At 43.3% G+C, this 21,551-nt stretch overlaps 1 protein-coding gene across 2 annotated transcripts; it reads left to right on the top strand.

The window, feature by feature from the left end:
- The first annotated feature begins 694 nt into the window (after window positions 1-694).
- On the top strand, window positions 695-14,352 carry LOC143956868 (C-type lectin domain family 5 member A-like). 2 transcript variants are annotated; one of them, XM_077467031.1, is made up of 5 exons: window positions 695-784; window positions 6,722-6,835; window positions 8,293-8,444; window positions 10,500-10,606; window positions 13,921-14,352. In XM_077467031.1, the coding sequence occupies exons 1-5, from the start codon at window positions 706-708 to the stop codon at window positions 14,063-14,065; spliced, it is 597 nt and encodes a 198-aa protein (XP_077323157.1). In that variant the 5' UTR covers window positions 695-705; the 3' UTR covers window positions 14,066-14,352. The 2 variants fall into 2 exon arrangements, with proteins under 2 accessions (XP_077323157.1, XP_077323156.1); XM_077467030.1 differs by having other exon boundaries at window positions 8,290-8,444.
- Window positions 14,353-21,551: the final 7,199 nt, after the last annotated feature.

Raw genomic sequence — 21,551 nt, 5'->3', positions numbered from 1 at the left:
ATTCTGTCCAGATAATGTGCAGTAAATTTATGACCTTTCCGTTTAACCCTGTGTTATCCAAACTCTGTTCAATGAAAAGTGTAAACTCACCACATAAACACTCTATATAGAAAATAACATTCCCCAATAAAGATCAGAACACGATGTTCACATTTGAATAGAAGCACAATTGAATAAATGCTGATTATTCCGAGAATTACCGTATTTATGTTTATTGAGGATGTTTTTTTTTTATGCACTAGCAAGTTAAGCTTCATATACACAATACGAAAATTGGATGAAAAACACCACTTTTGAAGCATTTGTGCATATGAGCGTATCTTTTTTTTTTTTGGTGGGGGAGTGGATCTTCGGTGGGAGTTCCCACACTTTTTTCTCCAGGACTTGACCCCTGCTTAGACCCCTTGTTTTTCACTATAAACCAAGGAAACTGGGAATCCTTTGGTGCATAGAAGCTGCTAGCCTAGAAACCAGACACTCTATACAAACACCACTGTTATATTGTATTTTGGAATAGCAGTACCAATAGGACAGCTCCAGGGTTCTAGACCTATCTGTCCATTTTTTGGTACTCTGCAGTAATGCAAGGTCATATTCCACACTTTCTCTAGATATATAGTATGGTTGGTCAATCATTTCAGTAAGATTTGCAAAAGTTTAGATGAAACTTTCTGTATTTTTACACCTGCAGGTCGATGCTCGAGGATGCGATACATTTTATGTTTCATTTTGTCTTTGACTTGTCTGCTGTTTGGGATTATATTTGTGTGCCTGGCACTGAAAGGTAAGTGTTACTTTGTCCACTCATATTGTCAGAATCCTATCTATAGATGGCCAAACCTCTTCTGTACCTCTAAGGTGGCAGAGAGAGAGAGAGAGAGAGAGAGAGAGAGAGAGAGAGAGAGAGAGAGAGAGAGAGAGAGAGAGAGAGAGAGAGAGAGAGAGAGAGAGAGAGAGAGAGAGAGAGAGAGAGAGAGAGAGAGAGAGAGAGAGAGAGAGAGAGAGAGAGAGAGAGAGAGAGAGAGAGAGAGAGAGAGAGAGAGAGAGAGACCAATCCATGGGAAGGAAGTAGAAGGTTCAACTCATGAAACATGGAGAGTAGGAGGTAAAGATTTACATGGCATGTATTCATTTTAGAGGAAATCCTGGAGTTGAAAATAGCCATCAGAGACTTCCATAAATAGGTTCAGCTCAGGTTAAATCCCGAAGAGGAGAGTAGTGAAACTTCCACAGATTAGGTTTAACTCAGAAGATATTCTTGAGAGTCGAGTAGGAAGAAGAAAGGATCATGGACTAGGTTTAAGGAAAATAAGAAGAGTAGAGTGAAAGATAAAAGTGCAATAGGTTATGTTAAGTCCTGGAGATGTTTTGGAAAGGAAAGTAGAAATTTGAGAGTTGTTTTTAATGTATTCACCTCAGGGGAAGTCCTGGAGAGGAAATGAGGAAATAGAATGTTACATGGATTGGGTTTTGTAGAGGAGAGTTCCATGGGATTAGTTTAGTTCAGGTGAGATCCCTACCAGGAGAGTAGAAAGTACAGTAGGTCCTTTGACTAGGTGTAGTTCAAGTAAAAACCAGAAAAGGAAGTGGAAGGTGGAAAGTTCAATAGATATTGTTTAGTCCATGAAATATCCTGGAGAGATAAATAAAAGGTAGAGAGTTTAATGGAACAGGTCCAGCTCAGGAAACATCATAGAGAGTAAAGTAAAATGTTTCATGTAATGTATTCAGCTCAGGGAAAGTAGAAAGTAAAGCGCTCCAAAGACTAGTTTGAGCTCAGGGGAAATCCTGAAGAGGAGAGTAGAAGGCAGAAAGTTCCAAGAACTTGGTTCAGCTCAGGGGAAATCCTGGAGAGAAGAGAGTAAATAGTTCTATTGATTTGGTTAAACTAAGGAGACATCCTGGATAGCAGTAGGTAGAGAATTCTATAGAATGTATTCAGTTTAGGGGAAATGCTGGAGTTGAACGTAAAGAGTTTATGGGCTAGATCTGGATCAAGGGAAATCCTGAAGAGGAGAGTTGTAGGGCTGAAAGTTCCATAGAATAGGTTTAATTCAGAAGATATCCTAAAGAGGAGAGTAGGAAAGAAAAAGCTCCATCGACTAGGGTGAACTGAAAAAGAAAATAAGAAGAGGAGTAAAAGGTAGAAAGCTCTATAGATAAGGTTTAGTCCTGGAAATATCCTGCAAAGGAAAGAAGGAGGGTCGAAAGTAGAGAGTTTTGTGTAAAGGATTTGGCTAAGGAGAAGTCCTGGAAAGGAGAATGAAAAGTAAAGGGGTCCATTGACTAGCCTGAGCTCAGGCAAAATCATGGAGGAGAGAGTAGAAAGTAGAAAGTTTCATAAACTAGGTTCAAGGAGAAATTCTGAAAAGATGAAATGAAAGTGGACAGTACCATGGATTTGTTTAACCACTTTCAGACCGGACCATTTTGCTGGTAAATGACCAGAGGTCTTTTTACACTTTGGCACTGCGCTGCTTTAACTGGTAATTGCGCGGTCATGCAATGTTGTACCCAAACAAAATTTGCGTCCTTTTCTTCCCACAAATAGAGCTTTCTTTTGATGGTATTTGATTGCCTCTGCGATTTTTATTTTTGCGATATAAACGTAAAAAGACCGCAAATTTTGAAAAAAATGATATTTTCTACTTTTTGTTATTAGAAAAATCCAATAAACTCAATTTTAGTCATACATTTAGGCCAAAATGTATTCAGCCACATGTCTTTGGTAAAAAAAAAGTCAATAATTGTATATTTATTGGTTTGCGCAAAAGTTGTCACATCTACAAACTAAGGTACGTTTTCTGGAATTTACGCAGCTTTTAGTTTACGACTGCCTATCTCATTTCTTGAGGTGCTAAAATGGCAGGGCAGTACAAAACCCCCCAAATGACCCCATTTTGGAAAGTAGACCCCCTAAGGAAATTGATAAGAGGCATGTTGAGCCCATTGAATATTTTATTTTTTTGCCTCAAGCGATTGAATAATGACAAAAAAAAATTTTTTTTTTTTTTTTACACAAAGTTGTCACTAAATGATATATTGCTCACACATGCTATGGGCGTATGTGAAATGACACCCCAAAATAAATTCTGCTGCTTCTCCTGAGTACGGGGATACCACATATGTGGGACTTTTTGGGAGCCTAGCCGCGTACGGGGCCCCGAAAAACCAAGCATCGCCTTCAGGCTTTCTAAGGGCGTAAATTTTGAGTTCACTTCTCACTACCTATTACAGTTTTGAAGGCCATAAAATGCCAAGATGGCACAAAACCCCCACAAATGACCCCATTTTAGAAAGTAGACACCCCAAGCTATTTGCTGAGAGGCATGTTGAGTTCATGGAATATTTTATATTTTGCCACAAGTTGCGGGAAAATTACAAACTTTTTTTTTTTTTTTTTTTTTTTCACAAAGTTGTCACTAAATGATATATTGCTCACACATGCCATGGGCATATGTGAAATGACACCCCAAAATAAATTCTGCTGCTTCTCCTGAGTACGGGATACCACATATGTGGGACTTTTGGGAGCCTAGCCGCGTACGGGGCCCCGAAAACCAAGCACCGCCTTCAGGCTTTCTAAGGGCGTTACAGTTTTGAAGGCCATAAAATGCCAAGATGGCACAACCCCCCCAAATGACCCCATTTTGGAAAGTAGACACCCCTAAATTTAGGGTACACTAGTGAGACTAGGTAATAAATGGCGGGTGCCCTGAAACTATAAAAAAATAACTAACCAACCAGCGTCACCTGTAACAGTTATATGGTGATCACTGGTGAAAGGGTTAACTAGGGGGCAATCAGGGGGCTTTATGCGGTAGTATATGGGGGTCCCTGGCGCTATAAAAAGCTGCGGCGAACCTAAATACCTACCTGCCTAACTAGCGTCACCTGTGACACTAATACAGCGATCCGAAAAACGATCGCTTATTAGGCTGGGTTCACACTGGAGCGATGCGGGAACGCCACGAATGCGCGGCGGGTTCCCGCATCGCATGCCTCCCGGCGGCAGTTCACACTGCCCTATGCGAACTGCTGGGAGTGTCAGTGAAATGTTACTGACACCCCCAGATCAGTTCGCATATCGCAGTGCGATCTGCAAACTCGGATCGCATGGTGTGAACACCCATGCGATCCGATTCTGCTGCGGGCCAAAAAAAGGGTCCCGTGCGAATTTGCGGCGGGTGCGGCGGGTGTGGCGGGTGCGGCGAATGGCTGAACTCGAATCGCACAGAGATCGGATGTGATTTGCACTGCAGTGCGGTGCGAATCACATTCGTTCTCATAAACCGCTGCAATGTGAACCCAGCCTTAGTGACACTGGCGACGGGGGGTGATCACGGGGTTAAACCTTTATTGGGGGGTTAGGGGGGTACATTAGAACTAAAGGGGGCTAACTCTAACTGCCCTAACAGTTATTACAGTCACAAATGACACCAATGCAAAAAAAAAAAAAAATAAATAAATGACATTGGTGTCACTGTGACTGGGGGGCAGGGGTAATTGGGGGGGTGATCGGGGGGTAAAGGGGGGGTGTGAGTGTGCCTGGCATGTTCTACTGTGTGTGTAGAGTGTTGGTGCAACTCACCGATCCGCTCTCCTCCGTGTCGGAACGGAAAATACCGACACGGAGGAGAGAATACATCACTTCCTCTCCTGTGTTTACATTACAGGAGAGGAAGTGATGTCACGGGGATTTCCATTCGTCGAGAGCGATCGCGAGGGGGTGGCCATGAATGAATGGCCGCCCCCTCATCCCGGATCGCTCTCGAAGAAATGCCGACCGCCGCGACCGCCGCAGGCACCGGGGGGGGGCCCGCTCGGCCCCCCACCCGGGCGGCAGGCAGGGACTTATATATACGCCCATATGCCTGCCCGTGCCATTCTGCCGACGTATATCGTCGTGCGGCGGTCGGCAAGTGGTTTAAGCTCAGGAGACATCCTGGTAAGTAGAAGGGTGAGAGTTCCATGGAATGTATTCAGTTTGGGGGAAATCCTGTAGTTTAAAGCAAAGCGTTTCATGGGCTAGGTTGAACTCTGGAGAAATCCTGAAGAGGAAAGTAGTGAGGCAGGAAGTCCTATAGACTATGTTTAGCTCAGAAAATATCCTAGAGAGTGGCGACCTTGGGTAACTCAGTACTTATCTCCTCATTTTAACAAATCTTTACTGGGCAACCCCAATTTTGGAGTGCACCAGAAATAGAACTGTTCATTTGAAACAAGTATTCAGGCTTTTATACACTTGAGAAAGACATTCCCTCCTCCTGATCTTATTATCCTAACAATACAACTGTAAAAGAAACATAAATTAACATGAGCTAATTAGCTAGTCATTTAAACCAGACAGGTGACTCAGAGGACTTTCAGGTCAGACTCGTCATCTTCTAGCTCAGAAGACACAATCCACATTATCATAAGTAAAAACCCAGGAAAACTTCACACAATAGCAGGGCCCCTAGTATCAGACTATCCGTCTGCCACATTGTAAAGAGGCCAATGTGATCAGCTCTTTCAATTAACACGAATAGTTCAGAATTAAATAAACCAAGATAGTCTTTGTTTATTTCCTGGGAGATATTGTGGATAAATATTACTGTTCCAAGCCACATTCTCATTTTCTCAGTCACCCTGTGCCCCTAATAGACACAGGGGAACTTAGACATAGGAGGTGCATGGGGTGCTGAAACAAAGGTTCCCCTTAACAAACCAGAACCCATAGTCCATAAACAGAGGGGCTAGCATTGAGTCCCCTACAAAAGCCCATGTCCTGGATGAGTCTATCACAGTTACTACTCTCAACAGACTTTCTCTTGATACCATAGAAATCCTGCTTGGCAGACCACATTCTCAGATTACCCCGGGATACATACCCCTTCCCTCCTTCTGTAACCCCTCCAGTCTTATTATCCTTCTCTATTTGTTTTATTATTCTGACTCTACTTGTTTACTTCTTCCTTCTTTCTTGCTAGGATGTCATTCTCAATTCTATTTGTTGCTTTTGAGTAAATTCTTTTTAGGATATGGTATTGTTTATATACACCAGGGATCCTTGTGCACCATACTTCTAATATGTAACATTCTGATTCATTTTAGTTTCTTAGACTAATAATGTTGTTTAATTTTTTTATGCATTCTTTCCTCTCTGGTGTCCATGGAATTGATGTTACATTGTTTCCATATTGTTTCCATATTGGACCCGATTTTTTCTAATCTCTGTCATCCTATCTACTGTATATTACTTCAATAAAAACTATTGAACAAAAAGATACCCTAGGAGGAGGAAAGTAGAAGTAGAAAGGTCCAAAGACTAGGTTTATCTCAAGGGAAATGAAGAAGAGTCGAGTGAAAGATAAAAGTTTTATAGACTAGGTTAGTGCTGGTGATTTTCTTGGAAAGGAGAGTAGAAATTAGAGCATTTTAAGTATTGTGTTCACCTCCCAGAGAGAATATTAGGAAGTAGAATGTTTCATAGATTGGGGTTTGGAGAGGAGAGTAGGTGGCGATGAGTTTTATGGAATTGGTTAAGCTTGGGTGGTATAAGGAAGATGAGAGCAAAATATAGAAAGTTCCATGGGATTAGTTTAGTTCAGTTGAAATCCTGGCCAAGAGAGTAGAAAGTACTGATAAGGGAGATTGAAAGCTTCAGGTCATTATCTAATCATAATGGACAGGTGAGCTAAGAGACGAGGATGATAATATCTATGAAATAATGTTTCAGGCTTTTTCTGCACTTGTCCCGCCCATGAGGGTAATGTCACACACAGACTGCAGGATATGGAGAGGAAACTCAACTGCATGACGGGAAGAATTCAGGACAATGTTTCCCTTGGGGGTGAGTGGGATACTCCGCACAATATTTCCTTTAACATTTTTGAATATGCAAAACTGTAATTGTATGAAGGCCGAGCACTATGTTATCAATGTGAAAATATGTATCTGGTTGTTATCATCTATTTCTGAATTGTATTTTATTTCAACCACAAAATGCCAGTCTTGCCATCTTCACACAAATTGGCATTTACAGTACAGCTGATTGCAGTGTTCCCCTACAAACCGCTGGAGAAATGACACCATACAAAATCCAAAATACACCTTGACCTTCAAGGTTCCAAAAGTGTCTAGGTTAGGACGTAACCTTCAATCCTATATCCATGTTTTGCTAGATGCCTGCAACCTATGTGAGTGCCCAGGTGTGCGGGGTCGTTATTAGCCAGGTCTGAGAGTAGCCCATTTAGAGATAGAGTCTCTGTGTGAAGATAGCAGTGTGTTCCAGCCAGGAGAGGTGACCTTCTTGGGAGATGAGATGCTATGTTGCAGTGACTGGAAGAGTCAGGACAGCTACATGAGTCCAGACAGACCGGGAGAGCTGAGGTGACTAGTAAGTCCAGGGGGGCCGGAGGAAGTCTGAGGAAGTGTATGAGAACCCAGAGTGTTGGGAGAACCCTATCTGGGGGCCATGAGTGGGTTTGTACAGTGACCCGAAGGCTGAGTAAGGTGGAGGAACCTGTGGTCTGTGAGACCAGTGCTAATAGAAGCAGTGCTGTAATAGTGTAGCCAGGTGGGCTAGCATTTTTTTTATTTTGTATTTTCTGGAAAAAAACAAAAAACCTACATGGGCAACCAGTTTGTGAACTTTGTTTTGACTTTTGAATAAAGGGCGGCACAGTGGTGTAGTGGTTAGCACTCTCACCTAGCAGTAAGAGAGGTCGCTGGTTCAAATCCCAACCCACGACACTACCTGCCTGGAGTTTGCATGTTCTCCCTGTGCCTGCGTGGGTTTCCTCCGGGTACTCCGGTTTCCTCCCACAATCCAAAGACATGCAGGTAGGTTAATTGGCTTCTGTCCAAAATTGGCCCTAGTATATGAATGGGGACCTAGGATTGTGGGCTCCTTGAGGGTAGGGACTGATTTGAGTGTGCAATGTACAGGGATAGGGACAATTGTAGACACTCACTCAGGTTGAACTGGATGGACTGGTGTCTTTATTCAACCTTACTAACTATGAAACTATGAATAAAACTGGGCTGCCATACCCTTAAATACAGTTCTGACTGATGTGGACTCTGAGCTAACCAACCCCCATATCACAGTATGTACATCATAAAAGGGAGGCACCAAGAGACATCCATACAAGATGACCAAGGCTACAATCTGGTCCTGTTGGATGTTCCTGCTTTCCTTCCTCATACTGATGTCCACCGTTATTCCAATAAAAAAACAATGTAATTGTGTTCATTAAGTTTCCAATTTACAGATAATTATACAAACTGAATTTTCTCACTCAGCAGAAATGAATCCTTGTCCGGAGAATTGGATCTTCCAGAATATAAAGTGTTACTTCTTCTCAGACATCGAGGAATCCCGAAATGAAAGTGACAAATTCTGCAAATCACACAAGGCCTGGCTGGCTACCGTCAGATCTACACAGACTGGATTGCTGGTATTATTAACATTACTGCTATTATTAGTATACATTTATATAACTCTGACATATAATCGTAGTGTTGCACAGAGATTCTTCAGGTCTTTTATGGATTTTAAGGGAAACCCCGCACCAAAATGGAAAAACAAATGGCGTGGGGTCCCCCCAAAAATCCACACCAGACCCTTATCCGAGCACGCAACCTGGCAGGCTGCAGGAAAAGAGGGGGGGGGGGACGAGAGAGCGCCCTCCCTCCTGAACCAGGCCACATGCTCTCAACATTGGGAGGGTGCACCAAAGCACCTTGTCTCCATGATGATGGGGGAAGGGCCTCATCCCCACAACCCGTGCCCGGTGGTTGTGTGGTCTGTGGGCGGGGGCTTATCGGAATCTGGAAGCCCCCTTTAACAAGGGGACCCCCATATCCTGCCCCCCCATGTGAATTGGTAATGGGGTACAAATGTATCAAAAATGTTAAAGACAATAGACGGTTTTTGATAATTCCTTTATTAATGTCTTCTTCTTTCCCCGCTTCTTCTTCCATCTTCTTCTGGTCTTCCTTCGGTGTTGCTCTTCTTCCTCTATCTTTGTTCTTCCTCCGCTTCTTCCTTTATCTTCCTTCAGTCTTCTTGTCCGGCATCTTCCTCCGGCTTCTTCGTCTCCGCTTTTTCCTCCGCACGATCCGCCTCAGTAAGAGTCTTCCGCTGTGTGACGGAAGACCCCACGAGGATTTAGGATTCATTTAGTCTGGTTGAGGAGGTTTGGTCGAAACATTGTGTCCCCTTAAAAAGATTGTGGATGATAATCTTTCTGGACGGCAGGTGGTCAGTATCAATGAGGTTGAGTGTGAGAGTGTGTGGGAATGTGGTCCAGCATTTGCCCTCCTCTGCCTTTATTGTTAGAGATAGAATTACCGTTTTCTACCCTGGTCAACCTAAGCTGTGCCATAAATGTGGAGTCAAGGGACATTTCTCCTCTAAATGTCCAGAACAGAAGTGCTCCTTGTGTCAGGAACTGGGGCATCTGGCGAGGGACTGTAACATCATTAAATGCAACCTATGTGATAAGGTTGGTCACCCTTATAGCCGGTGCCCTGAGGCTATGCACAATAAGCCAGAGCTAGTGGAGGAATTCTTCCGTCTGGATAGAGAAGAGTCTGGGTTGGCCGGAGGTTGTACCAGGCAATCCTAGTGTCTCTGTCCCATCAGAATCTGTGTCTGTGAGGCCCTCTGTGGTGTCAGTGTCCCCCCAGGCTGTGGCCTCCCAGTCAGTGTCAGAAAGTGTGGTTGTCAATCTGTGTCTGCACCTATTGTTTCTCCTAGTGTAGTGCAGGCAGCAGAGGGTGCTGGACCAGAATGTATGGTGGTGCCAACCCCTCCTCCTCCGCGTGGCAAAAGTGCGGGTGGAGGTCAGCCGACACCAAGGGGTGGAGTGAGGGATGGATTGGACAATGATGGGGGGGGGGGGTAGAAAATGAGAGTGGCTGGTGCAGAATGCAAGGTGGGAGATGTGGAAGTCGGGGGGAATGATGTGGGGGGAGGGGTTAATGGGGGGTTTGGAAAAGCATCCTGATGGTGATTGAATCTCAAAAGGTTTCTTAGCCTGGATTGTATTTAAGTTGAGGTTCAGGGTTTGTAGTCTCTTTTTTGTTGTCTTTAAACAATGTTTCTTAATATTTTATCTTGTCGGGAAATGGTTTTCTTTACTTGCTGATGTAAGCACGCTTGTTTTTGTTTAGTTGTTGTTTATTTTTGTGTAAATATGTTTTTATTAATGAGCTGTATGTTTGTATGATTTTTTTAATAAAAATGTCCCCTCCCCCACAGTCACACACTATTATCATTATACATTTATATAGCTCCGACATGTACCGCAGTGCTGTACAGAGATCACTGAGCCAATCACATCAGTCTCAGTGCCAGAAGAGCTTATACTCTAATGTCCCCTCCCCCACAGTCATACACTACTATCATTGTTATAATACATTTATATAGATCTGACATTTTCATATATAAACATATCTATGAGAACAATGAGTTGAACTTTTAACTGACCTGAGATTTTCGTTGTCAGACCTTGAAGAAGAATATGAAGAAAGATTTCTGGATTGGACTGGTGAAGGAACGTCGGGATACATATGATACGCCTCTCTGGTACTGGAGTGATAACAACACTGAATTGTGAGTATGCAGATTTTAGGGTACCGCTTCATCCATGAGAGCAGTACAGACTGCCCCCCCCCCCCCCCCCAAGATGGTGTGACAGGCTAACATGTGCTTCTCAGGGTGGAAACCTTGGTTTATAGTGGGATCAAATAAAAACTTGGGTGCCAGTCACTTTAGTGTTTTCCATAAATGTATTGCTGAGTAAACTGTGAAATAAGATCCATTGTCTCTTGACCCTGTGTTAGCAGGCACTGTTCCTTGATCCATCGGTGGATCTTTCTCTAAGCAATCTTAGGCTCTTGACCTTTTGGGAGTAGCTACAGGTAGAAATAATCAATGCCCTGAGCTCAGGAAAACCTACAGAGCCAAGAGAAAAGTAAAACAAGCTTAGGCTGGCTACAGCCTTGTCAGGTCACCTTGAGGCGAGGTGACAGATGGGGCACGGAGTCTAAGAGCCAGCAGGTGTTCACCAGAGCCTCTAGTAGTGAGGATGGACTTGACTGCAACTGGCTCCAGGTTGCGACCCCCAGGGTCCCCCAGCTCACACCCACAGTAGGCAACAGGAGGATAGGGATAGTGAGGGATAAAGCCAAGGTCAGGGCCACAAGCAGACGGGAATAGTCGAAGACACGCCAAAGGGTCAGGATCACAGGCAAAGAGGGATAGTCAAGGACACGCCAAAGTTGGTAACGGGAAACAACAGAATCGCACAGCAGGTAACAGGAAGCTAACACACAAAGGAATACACAATGGTTGATCAGCACTGATGGCCTGCAGTGCACAGGTTAATATAGGGCTCCCTGATAGGGCCTGGGGTGGAGCCATGCTTAGAGGAGAGGTTATAAAAACCACCAGGTGGAAGTGGCTGGCCTCTTAGTCTGAACACATGAGGGGAGGTAAGCAACCAGAGGAAGATCACTGCATAACCATGACAAGCCTTATGCCTTGTACACACGATAGGACTTTCTGACAACAAAACCGTGGATTTTTGTTCAAAGGTTGTTGGCTCCAACTTGTCTTGCATACACACGGTCACACAAATGTTGGCCAAAAATTACAAACGTGGTGACGTACAAGACGTGTTGAGCCGATGTGATGTCTCCATTACAAATGCTAGTTTTACAAGACCGAGCTCATCCTTGATTCCGAGCATGCGTGTTTGTACTTTGGACTTTTGTCCAACAAACTTGTGGACACATGCTCAGAAAGTCAGACAAAACACATTAGTTGGCGTAAAATTTGAGAGCATGCTAGCCAACATTTGTTGGGCGGAAAGTCGCACAACAAATGTCCGATGGAGCGTACACACGGTCAGATTTTCTGCCAACAAGCTTACATCCAACATTTCCTGTCATAAAAACTGATCGTGTGTACGGGGCATAAAAGCAAGTCAAAAGTGAGTTTAAACTAGAGACATTGCAGGTTAAGGCAGGGTCCCTATATTATAAAGTCAATTTTATTACACAGGTGTTCCCTATCGTATAGGAACCCCTCTGAATGACTGATGGGTCTTCTGAATCCTTATATCAGAAGCAGGGCCGATTTTAAAGAGGAAGTAAACCCTGATGGGTGTTACTTCCTCTTTCATTCCCTGAAAAGGCAAAGCATAATGGACTACTATGCATTGCATCGCATCACATCGCATAGTAGTCCATTATGTGTCACTTACCTGACACAGGAGCCAGCGAAGTCACCGCTGTCCCCTGTAGTCCGCCGCATCCATCTTTTCAGTGGGGTCTCGCAGCTCCGCCGCTGTCATTCGGTGGAGCCGAGATGATGTCACTCCCGCGCATGCGCACGGAAGCCGACACGCGCGGCAGCTCCGTTGTTGGAAATGCCGCGCTCAGTGCATGCGCTGTAGACAACGGTGCCTGTCTTTGGGCAAATATCTCCTAAACCGTATAGGTTTAGGAGATATTTCTTGGACCTACAGGTAAGCCTTAATCTAGGCTTACCTGTAGGTCAAAGTGGTTTGTAACGGTTTACAACCACTTTAAGGCAGGGCAAAAGGGGCAGCTGCCCTGGGCCCTGTCATTGTTGTGGGGCCCAAAGCAGCTGCCACATACTTGCCAACTATCCTGGTTTAAATTCCCTTGTTCCTTGACATTTTAGTCCTGTGCTGTGTCCTGATATCTCAGTGTGAAGTGCTGCTACTAATGCTGCCCAGCTCTGCCCTATTGTTGTGTACAGATGACTCACCTGCAGACCCTGTGTTTACATGTAAATAGTGGCAGCATTCATATGTATATCATGCCCCCCCCCCCCAGGTCAAATCCACCATCACCTATACTGAATGCTGCCCACTGGGGAGGTAAAGGGGCAGGCTTGAAAGTCCTGCCTACAACTGTGGTCATTAAGCCTAACATTTGCCTGTTCTGCAAACGCAAACAAATAGGTGGGTCCAAAGATGAGCAGAGTAGGCAGGTAGAGTTAAAGGGGGTGGAGGGTTGGTGTGGAGAGGATGGGGGGAGGTTTGGGGTGCAGAGATTAGCAGGGGTTTTATGATGCAAAGGTGTACTGACAGGGTGGATAAAGATGTAGGTCGCATGTAGGGCAGCCCATTAATTTCAATGGGCTTCTTCTATGTGCTAGAAATGCGGAAAAAGGTCCCTTAGGCTCGGTTCACACAGGGGGCGACTTGTCCAGGCGACTTCGCCGCCTGACAAGTCGCGCTCCGTTCTGTACTATGGAACCGTTCTAATAGGAGTGACTCAAGTCGCTCCGACTTAGAAAAAAGGTTCCTGTACTATTTTTGGGGCGACTTCAGGCGACTTGCATTGACTTCTATACAGAAGGCGTTTTGCAAGTCGCCGCTGATTGTGTGCAGGTCGCGGCGCTGCAAGTCGTGCCGCCCCTGTGTGAACCGAGCCTAACCCTTTTTAAAAATCACACGGTGCCGAGGCACATGTCAGCAGATGTGTGAGGGTGTCACTAACAATTGATGGCACTGCTGTGTATCTGCTAAAGGGCAGCTGCAGATTTTGCATGCGTTCCTGACACACAAATGTGAACACAGGCTAAATGTCTCAGTTACATTGGTGGTCAGTGTAAATCTTCTCATTACATTGGGGCTTGGTGTAGAATCCTTTCATTCATGCCTGATCTGATACAGTAAACTGATTTTGTGTCTAGCTGCTATTTATTGTATATCTCAGAGCAGGTAGAGAGCAAAATTGCATGGGGGGGGGGTTGGGCTTTGGCGTTGGGGGCCCTATGAGAATTTTTGCCCAGGGCCCAATCAATATTAAAGACGGCCCTGATCAGAAGTACTTATCACTAAAGGTTACATGGTGCAATGTTGTTCAGAAACTGATGTTTTCATTTTTCAGCCATGTCAGAAACGACGGAGAGGGCATGACCTGTGCCAAGCTGGACCAAGAACTGACTGCCGAACCTTGTACTTCAAAACTTCATTGGATCTGTGAGAAGGAAGCCGAGATAAATTTCCACAAAATCATCTCACGCTGCCTGTAGAGGATGTGATATGATCTGAGGACATTAGGGGAGAAGATCCTGTTTCTGTGAATCCATTGCTGGTTCCATTGCCAGGGTTTGAAGGAAAATTTATGAGCAATACTGGACATGGGGTGACTCTACACTTGTTGGGGTGAGGGACATCAAAGATGAGATACATTTTTTCTGGTAGAATTGGGGGGAATACTTTCACTTGCTAGATATTTTTACTAGACATGTGCTCTGCTAAAAAATCAGTTCTGAATTTCATAAGAAAGAAAATGTAATAAGAAAGAAATTGAAATTGATACGTCTTTGTTTAATTTGTTTCTTTGGGGGTTTTTTTCCAGGTCATTCGTTATGATCGCAATTTGTAAATTCGTAAATTAGAAAATTCGTAAACTTGGAAATAAGAAAGAAAATCTGAAATTCGAAATGATAACTAACTAATAATAGTGAACTATTAAATGATAGGTATTGGAATTTCCTTTCAAATTTGGCTGTTAGTGAACGTAACGAATATGAATTTACCTGAAGTTACAAATTATCTGAAATAACGAATGCCGTATCTAAACAAATGGAATTAAACAAATTCATATATTCAATAAATAACAATAATAAAACCTTTTTATTATTATTATTTATTATTATTAATTTGTTACGTTCCATTTGTTTAGATACGGCATTCATTATTTCAGATAATTTGTAACTTTGGATAAATTCATTTAAACTCAAGGAAAGGAAAAGTGGCGCTGTTCAGAGGTGCAGACTTAGATAGATCATGTGATAAAGTGTATATACTGTATATAATATATATATATATATATATATATATATATATATATCGTATTTTCCGGCGTATAAGACGACTTTTTATACTTAAAAAAATCCCCCAAATATCGGGGTCGTCTTATACGCCGGTATATGGATGTCAGCATTAATGTCCGCGCCGAGCCAATCATGGCGAGCAATGTATTCTTTTAATGAATACAAAGCCTGCACGGATTGGCTTTGAGATTCAGAGAGGCATTGGTTGATGATGTTCCAACCTGTGCCAATCACTGCGAGCGATGTATTATATTAATGAATACAAAGCCTGCTCGGATTGGCAGAGGCTGTAATATCATCAGCCCGCGCCCCTCTGAATCTCAAAGCCAATCCGTGCAGGCTTTGTATTCATTAATAGAATACATTGCTTGCCGTGATTGGCTCGGCGCGGTACACTGTAATACTGTATACAGTATGAATGCGGCTACCCCTCGGCTCCTCTTCCCTCCACGGCCACCTCGCCATTCAACACCAGAGATTTGGTTTTAAGCACCCGACCCTCCATCTGGCACCCGACCCTCCATCAGTGTATTTTGCCAGGCACATGAGGTATTTACCACCACAGCACTAGTCGAAAGGGGGTCGTCTTATAGGGCGAGCATATGTCAAAACCAACGTTTTAGCTGGACAATTAGGGGGTCGCCTTATACGCCCAGTCGCCTTATATGCCGGCAAATACGGTATATATATATATATATACTACACTGACTTCACTATATATTCTCCATATTTTCCACTGTATTATATATACTATACTGATGGCACTATATACTCTGAACTGTAATATATATACTACACGGACTGCACTCTATACTCTGAACTGTATGTATGTATGTATGTATGTATGTATGTATGTATGTATGTATGTATGTATATATATATATATATATATATATTATACTGATTGACTGCACACTACACAAACTACCTGCCTAATCTCCATTCATTCACTAAATACGGCCGCCGCGTAAGCAGCAGCCTTATATAGTGGGGGGCGTGGCCTCTGAGCCATGATTGACCAAAGCTACCCTGCATTTGGCCAATCATGGCTCTCACAGCACATCGCGCTGTGATTGGCCAAAGCATGCAGGTCAGGTGCATGCCTTGGTCAATCAGCAGCTGCCAATTCACTACAATCTCGCAGTGCATCATGGGACGCTCCGCGGTGGTCGAACTTACCGCGAGCGCCCCATGTGGAAGGGGTATACATATGACCTATTGTAATATGCAATGCAAATACTCCTATTAAAGCGAAATGTGCATCCAGAAATAAAAAAATATATATATATATAGATAATAAATAATTATGTGAAATTCCAGTAAATTATAAAAAGTTTTTTTTCCAAAAGTCAATAAACAATCGTGCAAAAATTAAGATACCATGTGTTGTATCCAAAAATACACATAAAGTGACATGTGCTATTTCCAAACATAAATTTGTCCCAAAAAATATCACGACTAATATATCAAAAAGAAAACAAATTCTGATAACATGTGTCCAATCAAAAGCAAATAACAGTCTGTGAAAAAGTGACCCATGCAAGAAAAATAAGGTGACTTTTGCAGGAAGAATAAGGTGACTTTTCAGTGCCCCTCCCCACCTTCTTCAGTGTGCCCCTCTTATGTCTGCACTCACCAGAGCGCCTCACCCCTGCAGGGGTAACAGGTGTAATGGTTGTATCCAGATGGTGGTGTCCCCCTTGTCCGGATTTTTCTCTGGTTCCCACACCTCTATGATGATCTTCAGTCTCTTTCCACCTCAATAGTTCGGTTTAAAACGGACTTCCACATATGTATAGGAAAGGATGGAACCTCATAGAGTAAATCCATACATCAAAGTATTTTATTATATTAAAAAAATTGAGTTTTAAAAAAATTAGAAGGAGCTCCAATGGTCCAGCTAGTACAACAAATGAGAAACTTCCGTAATCCTGGCGTGCGTTCCACCGCTGGGCTGGCAGAAAGCGGAAGTTTGAAAAAAAGCGGAAAAGACGCAAATATACTTGTTGATATATTTGAATAAATTAATACTCATTACTTTCACTAACAGACAAATTTGAAAGGAAATTCCAATACCTAATATATTACTAGTTAGTGATTAGGGGTGAGCTCGGTGTTCAACTCGAACATCAGCCGTTCGTCTGTTCAGCAAATTCAGATCTTTGTGGACCGTTCGCACCAAATTCGTGTGGCACGAACAGCCCACAATGCACTACGCCATCGCAGTGCATTGCTGGCTCATGATTGGCCAAGCATGCACTGTGACCCAGCATGCTTGGCCAATCACAGCGCCGGCAGCGAGGAGAGCCATAATTGGCCACAGGCACGATGCCTGTGGCCAATTACAGCTCAGGGGGTTTAGTACACACCCCACACTATATAAGGCCGCCACTGTGGCGGCCTTGTGTAGTGTGTTGGCGTGCAGGGAAAGAGCTAGATAGGCAGGGACAGTGTGTTCTTTTCTCAGCCATCTGCAGGAGTTAGTGGGTGTTGTGTGCCTCCAGCGCAGTATACACCTGTATCTACCCTTTATTGCTGTTGTTCTCTAATATAGGCATCTGCAGGAGTTAAAGTGGGTGTTGTGTGCCTCCAACACAGTATATACCTGTATCTACCCTTTATTGCTGGTGTTCTCTAATACAGGCATCTGCAGGAGTTAGTGGGTGATGTGTGCCTCCAGCGCAGTATACACCTGTATCTACCCTTTATTGCTGTTGTTCTCTAATATAGGCATCTGCAGGAGTTAAAGTGGGTGTTGTGTGCCTCCAACACAGTATATACCTGTATCTACCCTTTATTGCTGGTGTTCTCTAATACAGGCATCTGCAGGAGTTAGTGGGTGATGTGTGCCTCCAGCGCAGTATACACCTGTATCTACCCTTTATTGCTGTTGTTCTCTAATATAGGCATCTGCAGGAGTTAAAGTGGGTGTTGTGTGCCTCCAACACAGTATATACCTGTATCTACCCTTTATTGCTGGTGTTCTCTAATACAGGCATCTGTAGGAGTTAGTGTGTGTTGTGTGCCTCCAGCACAGTATACACCTGTATCTACCCTTTATTGCTGGTGTTCTCTAATACAGGCATCTGCAGGAGTTAAAGTGGGTGTTGTGTGCCTCCAGCACAGTATACACCTGTATCTACCCTTTATTGCTGGTGTTCTCTAATACAGGCATCTGCAAGAGTTAAAGTGGTTGTTGTGTGCCTCCTACACAGTATACACCTGAAGATACCCCTTATTGCTGGTGTTGTCTGTTGCATAGCTTGCATATTAGCCTTTAAAATTAGCACTTTTGATTTCGAACATTCAAGTCCCATAGACTTTAATAGGGTTCTAAAGTTCATACGAATTTTAGGTCCGTTCGAAGGTTCTGATACAAACCGAACCGGGGGGTGTTCTGCTCATCCCTATTAGTGGTACTTAAAGTGGATGTTAAAGTGGATGTCATAATGTAGAGTATAAGATTTCCTATCATTTGAGCCCAGTCTTGCCACAAAGAGTTAATCCAGCTCTGAGCAATCCTCTTTTATTGTTCAGTGTGATAAATCTTGACAAACAGAGAAAAACTTTGTCAAATCCTCCCCCTTTGCAGTGAGTGATGGGTGATTTACATATCTAGTGCACTTGCCTAAGAGACATGCATTATTTTTGAATTCCCACCCCCACTCCTTTCTTCTGCTGCTCTGCAAGGATTGGCTTTTCCACACCTCAGCTTGATTTGGCATGCTGAGGTTATGTGGGGACTTTTCTGGGTTTTGACTGGATGTTAGTGATCATAGCAGAAGTTCAGTGTAAGAAATACACAGGAGAAAATGCATGTTGATAAGGGGAGTGTAGAGGTGGGCAGGGAGTCCACTGACATCACGACTCCACCCACTAAACCCTGGAAAAAAGACCCACCCACAAAATCTGCAGTTTTTCAGGTCTCATAGCAGACAGAGGGGAGACATTTTGACAGATAAGTATACATGCAGGAGGCATGTATATCCTTCTAGATAACCAATATTGCTGTAGTTTAGAAAGGATGAGAGTGGGTTTACATCCACTTTAAGTTAATATTAGTTATTATTTCAGATTTTCAAATTTTGGGGTTTGGGGATTTTCAAATTTTGAATTTCCAAATTTTAAAATTGACACTTTTTTAAATTGTCGAATATTCAAATTTACGAATATAAGGAAAAATTCATGCAACGGGTTTTCGTTAATTCGGATATTTTTCCAAATGAACACATTTGTCAGAATTGGTTAAAAAACTAATTTGGATAGAAACAAATTGCACATGTCTAATCTTTACTCCTTGGTGTTATCACAAACCAGAATGTTCTAGAGGAGGGGTGGGCTCAGCATGGCTTGAGGTTTGATTGGTGCGGGACATGGACCAAAGACCAAGGACCACGGCTATGGAACGCTCTACCCAAGAACATCCGCATGGAAGAAAACCATCGGGCCTTCAGAAAAAAACTCAAGACCTACCTTTTCTAATGCCCTGTACACACGGTCAGACATTCTGACCACAAAATCCATTGGATTTTTTACGATGGATTTTGGCCGAAACTTGTGTTGCATACACACGGTCGGACAAAGTTGTCGGAAAATCCGATCGTTCCAAACGAGGTGACATTCGTTGCATACAACGGCACTACATAGAGGCTAGTAGCCAATAGCTTTGGTCTCGTAATTTAATCTGAGCATGCGTGGCACTTTGTCCGTCTGAATTCTCTACAAACGATCGGATTTTGTTGTCGGAAAATTTTAGATCCAGCTCTCAAACTTTTTCCGTCTGAATTTCCGACGGAAAAAGTCAGATAGAGCCCACACACAATCGGATTTTCTGACAACATAATCCAATCTGATCTTTTCCGTCGGAATTTCCGACCGTGTGTACAGGGCATTAGAAGCAGGACAACACAGGACGGACCAACCGCCTTGAGTCGATTCATTTCGCATTTGCATCGCTATACAAATCATTCATTCATTCATTGTGGAGGGGACGGGGCCCAGACCGCCTTCCGCTGGAGCACATGTAAGGCTGTGCGTGAAGCAACATGGAGGAGGAGCTAAGTGAATTTGGCTGTGGAATGATGATTTAAAAGAGATGTACGCATTTTTTTTTTGTTTTTTGTATACTTACCTAAGTGAATGTTGCATCTTTCCCCCTCTGGCTCTAACACTGAGAAGCGAGCGATCAAACACCACCGATCGCTCGGTTCTTCCAACACCCTGAGCAGAGAGCCGTAGATTGTGAGTTACCGCTCTCTGCTCCTCCCCCTCCTCACTCATAGGAGCGCTGATCCATGGAGGGGGCGGGGAGCAGCCGGCTCAGGCTCTCTACGGCTCGCTGAGAAGCTGAGCTGGGTGCCGGTCCAGGGATCTGGGCGGATCATGGTCATGACGATGACGAGCCTGGTCCGACTCTGTAATATCAGCAGAGAACGGACTTCAGCCCACTCTCTGTTGAAAACGGGTCACGGGCGTGCAAAATGAACTGCACTCCCGTGATCCACAGGAGTCCAGCCAAACAAACGTCCCCCCCCCCCGTACTTTGATTTTAGGGTGGCTGTGAGTCCTTCATTGATCTGCTTACTCAATGGTTTGCTATAAAAGAAAAAAAAAGTATCTGCAAATGCCTGTTTTTTTTTTGTTTTTTTTTATCCAGCAGTCACCGGACTGTGAAAAATTGGGTATAAAACGACACTGGCCGATTTCTCACTGTAAGGACAGTGCTACATGTCATCTACGCGCCACACCCCCTGCTGTGCCCCCCCCCCCCCGTGCTGCACATAGTGTGAACCCACCCTAAATCTCATTTATTTTACTGTTGCTTATGTACTGTATGGCAGCCCTCAAAATTTCCACTCGCCTGCTCGCATTTGGCGAGTGGATTTAAGCGCTTTCAACAGATTTGTAAGTACGGGCCCCTTTCGTGGCCCTCTATTGCTTTTGCACCAGTACAGCATTATCTCTTATGTTTACTGTATATCACAAACTGTTTTACTTCCGTAGATATTGCGTTTGCATCCACCCCTGAAGAAGCGAACGGTTGTTCGCGAAACGCGTTGGGGTACTGGGATGCACTTTTATACCCACTACGGATGATTCTATGGAATGTTGTATCTAGCTACTAAATATAACATATCATGTATAACATTACAGATCTGTTGACAATATATTAATTGTTTGTGTGCTTTAATACCGACATTGGGCGTAACAATAAATCTACAATCTTTATTTTACCATTGAGCGTCCCGCGCCTCATTTGAAGTCCCAAGGGCAAACTTTTGCAGCTTTCAATGTTACAATATATAAAATATATTTCCTATTGAAGACATGAGCTGAACCTCTGCTAAAAAATAAAATAAAAAAATAAAATAAAAATTACAAGAAATAAGCTTAAACTCCACTAGATGGCAGTGAAGACACAGATCTCATTGGTCGGTGTACGATGAGTTATACGAACGTTCCATAAATATTGTAATAAACTGGATACACAAGAGCCATATGAAAACTTTGCTAAACAGCGAGGGGAAAAAAAGTATTTGATCAGCTGCTGATTTTCTATAATTTTATTGGTCGGTTTATTATAACAGTGAGAGACAGAATAACAACAGAAATATCCAGAAAAACACATCTCAATAAAGTTATAAATTGATTTGCATTTTAATGAGTGAAATAAGTATTT

The sequence above is a fragment of the Lithobates pipiens genome, unplaced genomic scaffold (genome assembly GCF_037356315.1).
Source record: "Lithobates pipiens isolate NorthernLeopardFrog02 unplaced genomic scaffold, aLitPip1_a1.2 Scaffold_44, whole genome shotgun sequence".
NCBI classification, from domain to species: Eukaryota; Metazoa; Chordata; class Amphibia; order Anura; family Ranidae; genus Lithobates; species Lithobates pipiens.
This window is presented reverse-complemented; position numbering and strand designations above follow the sequence as displayed.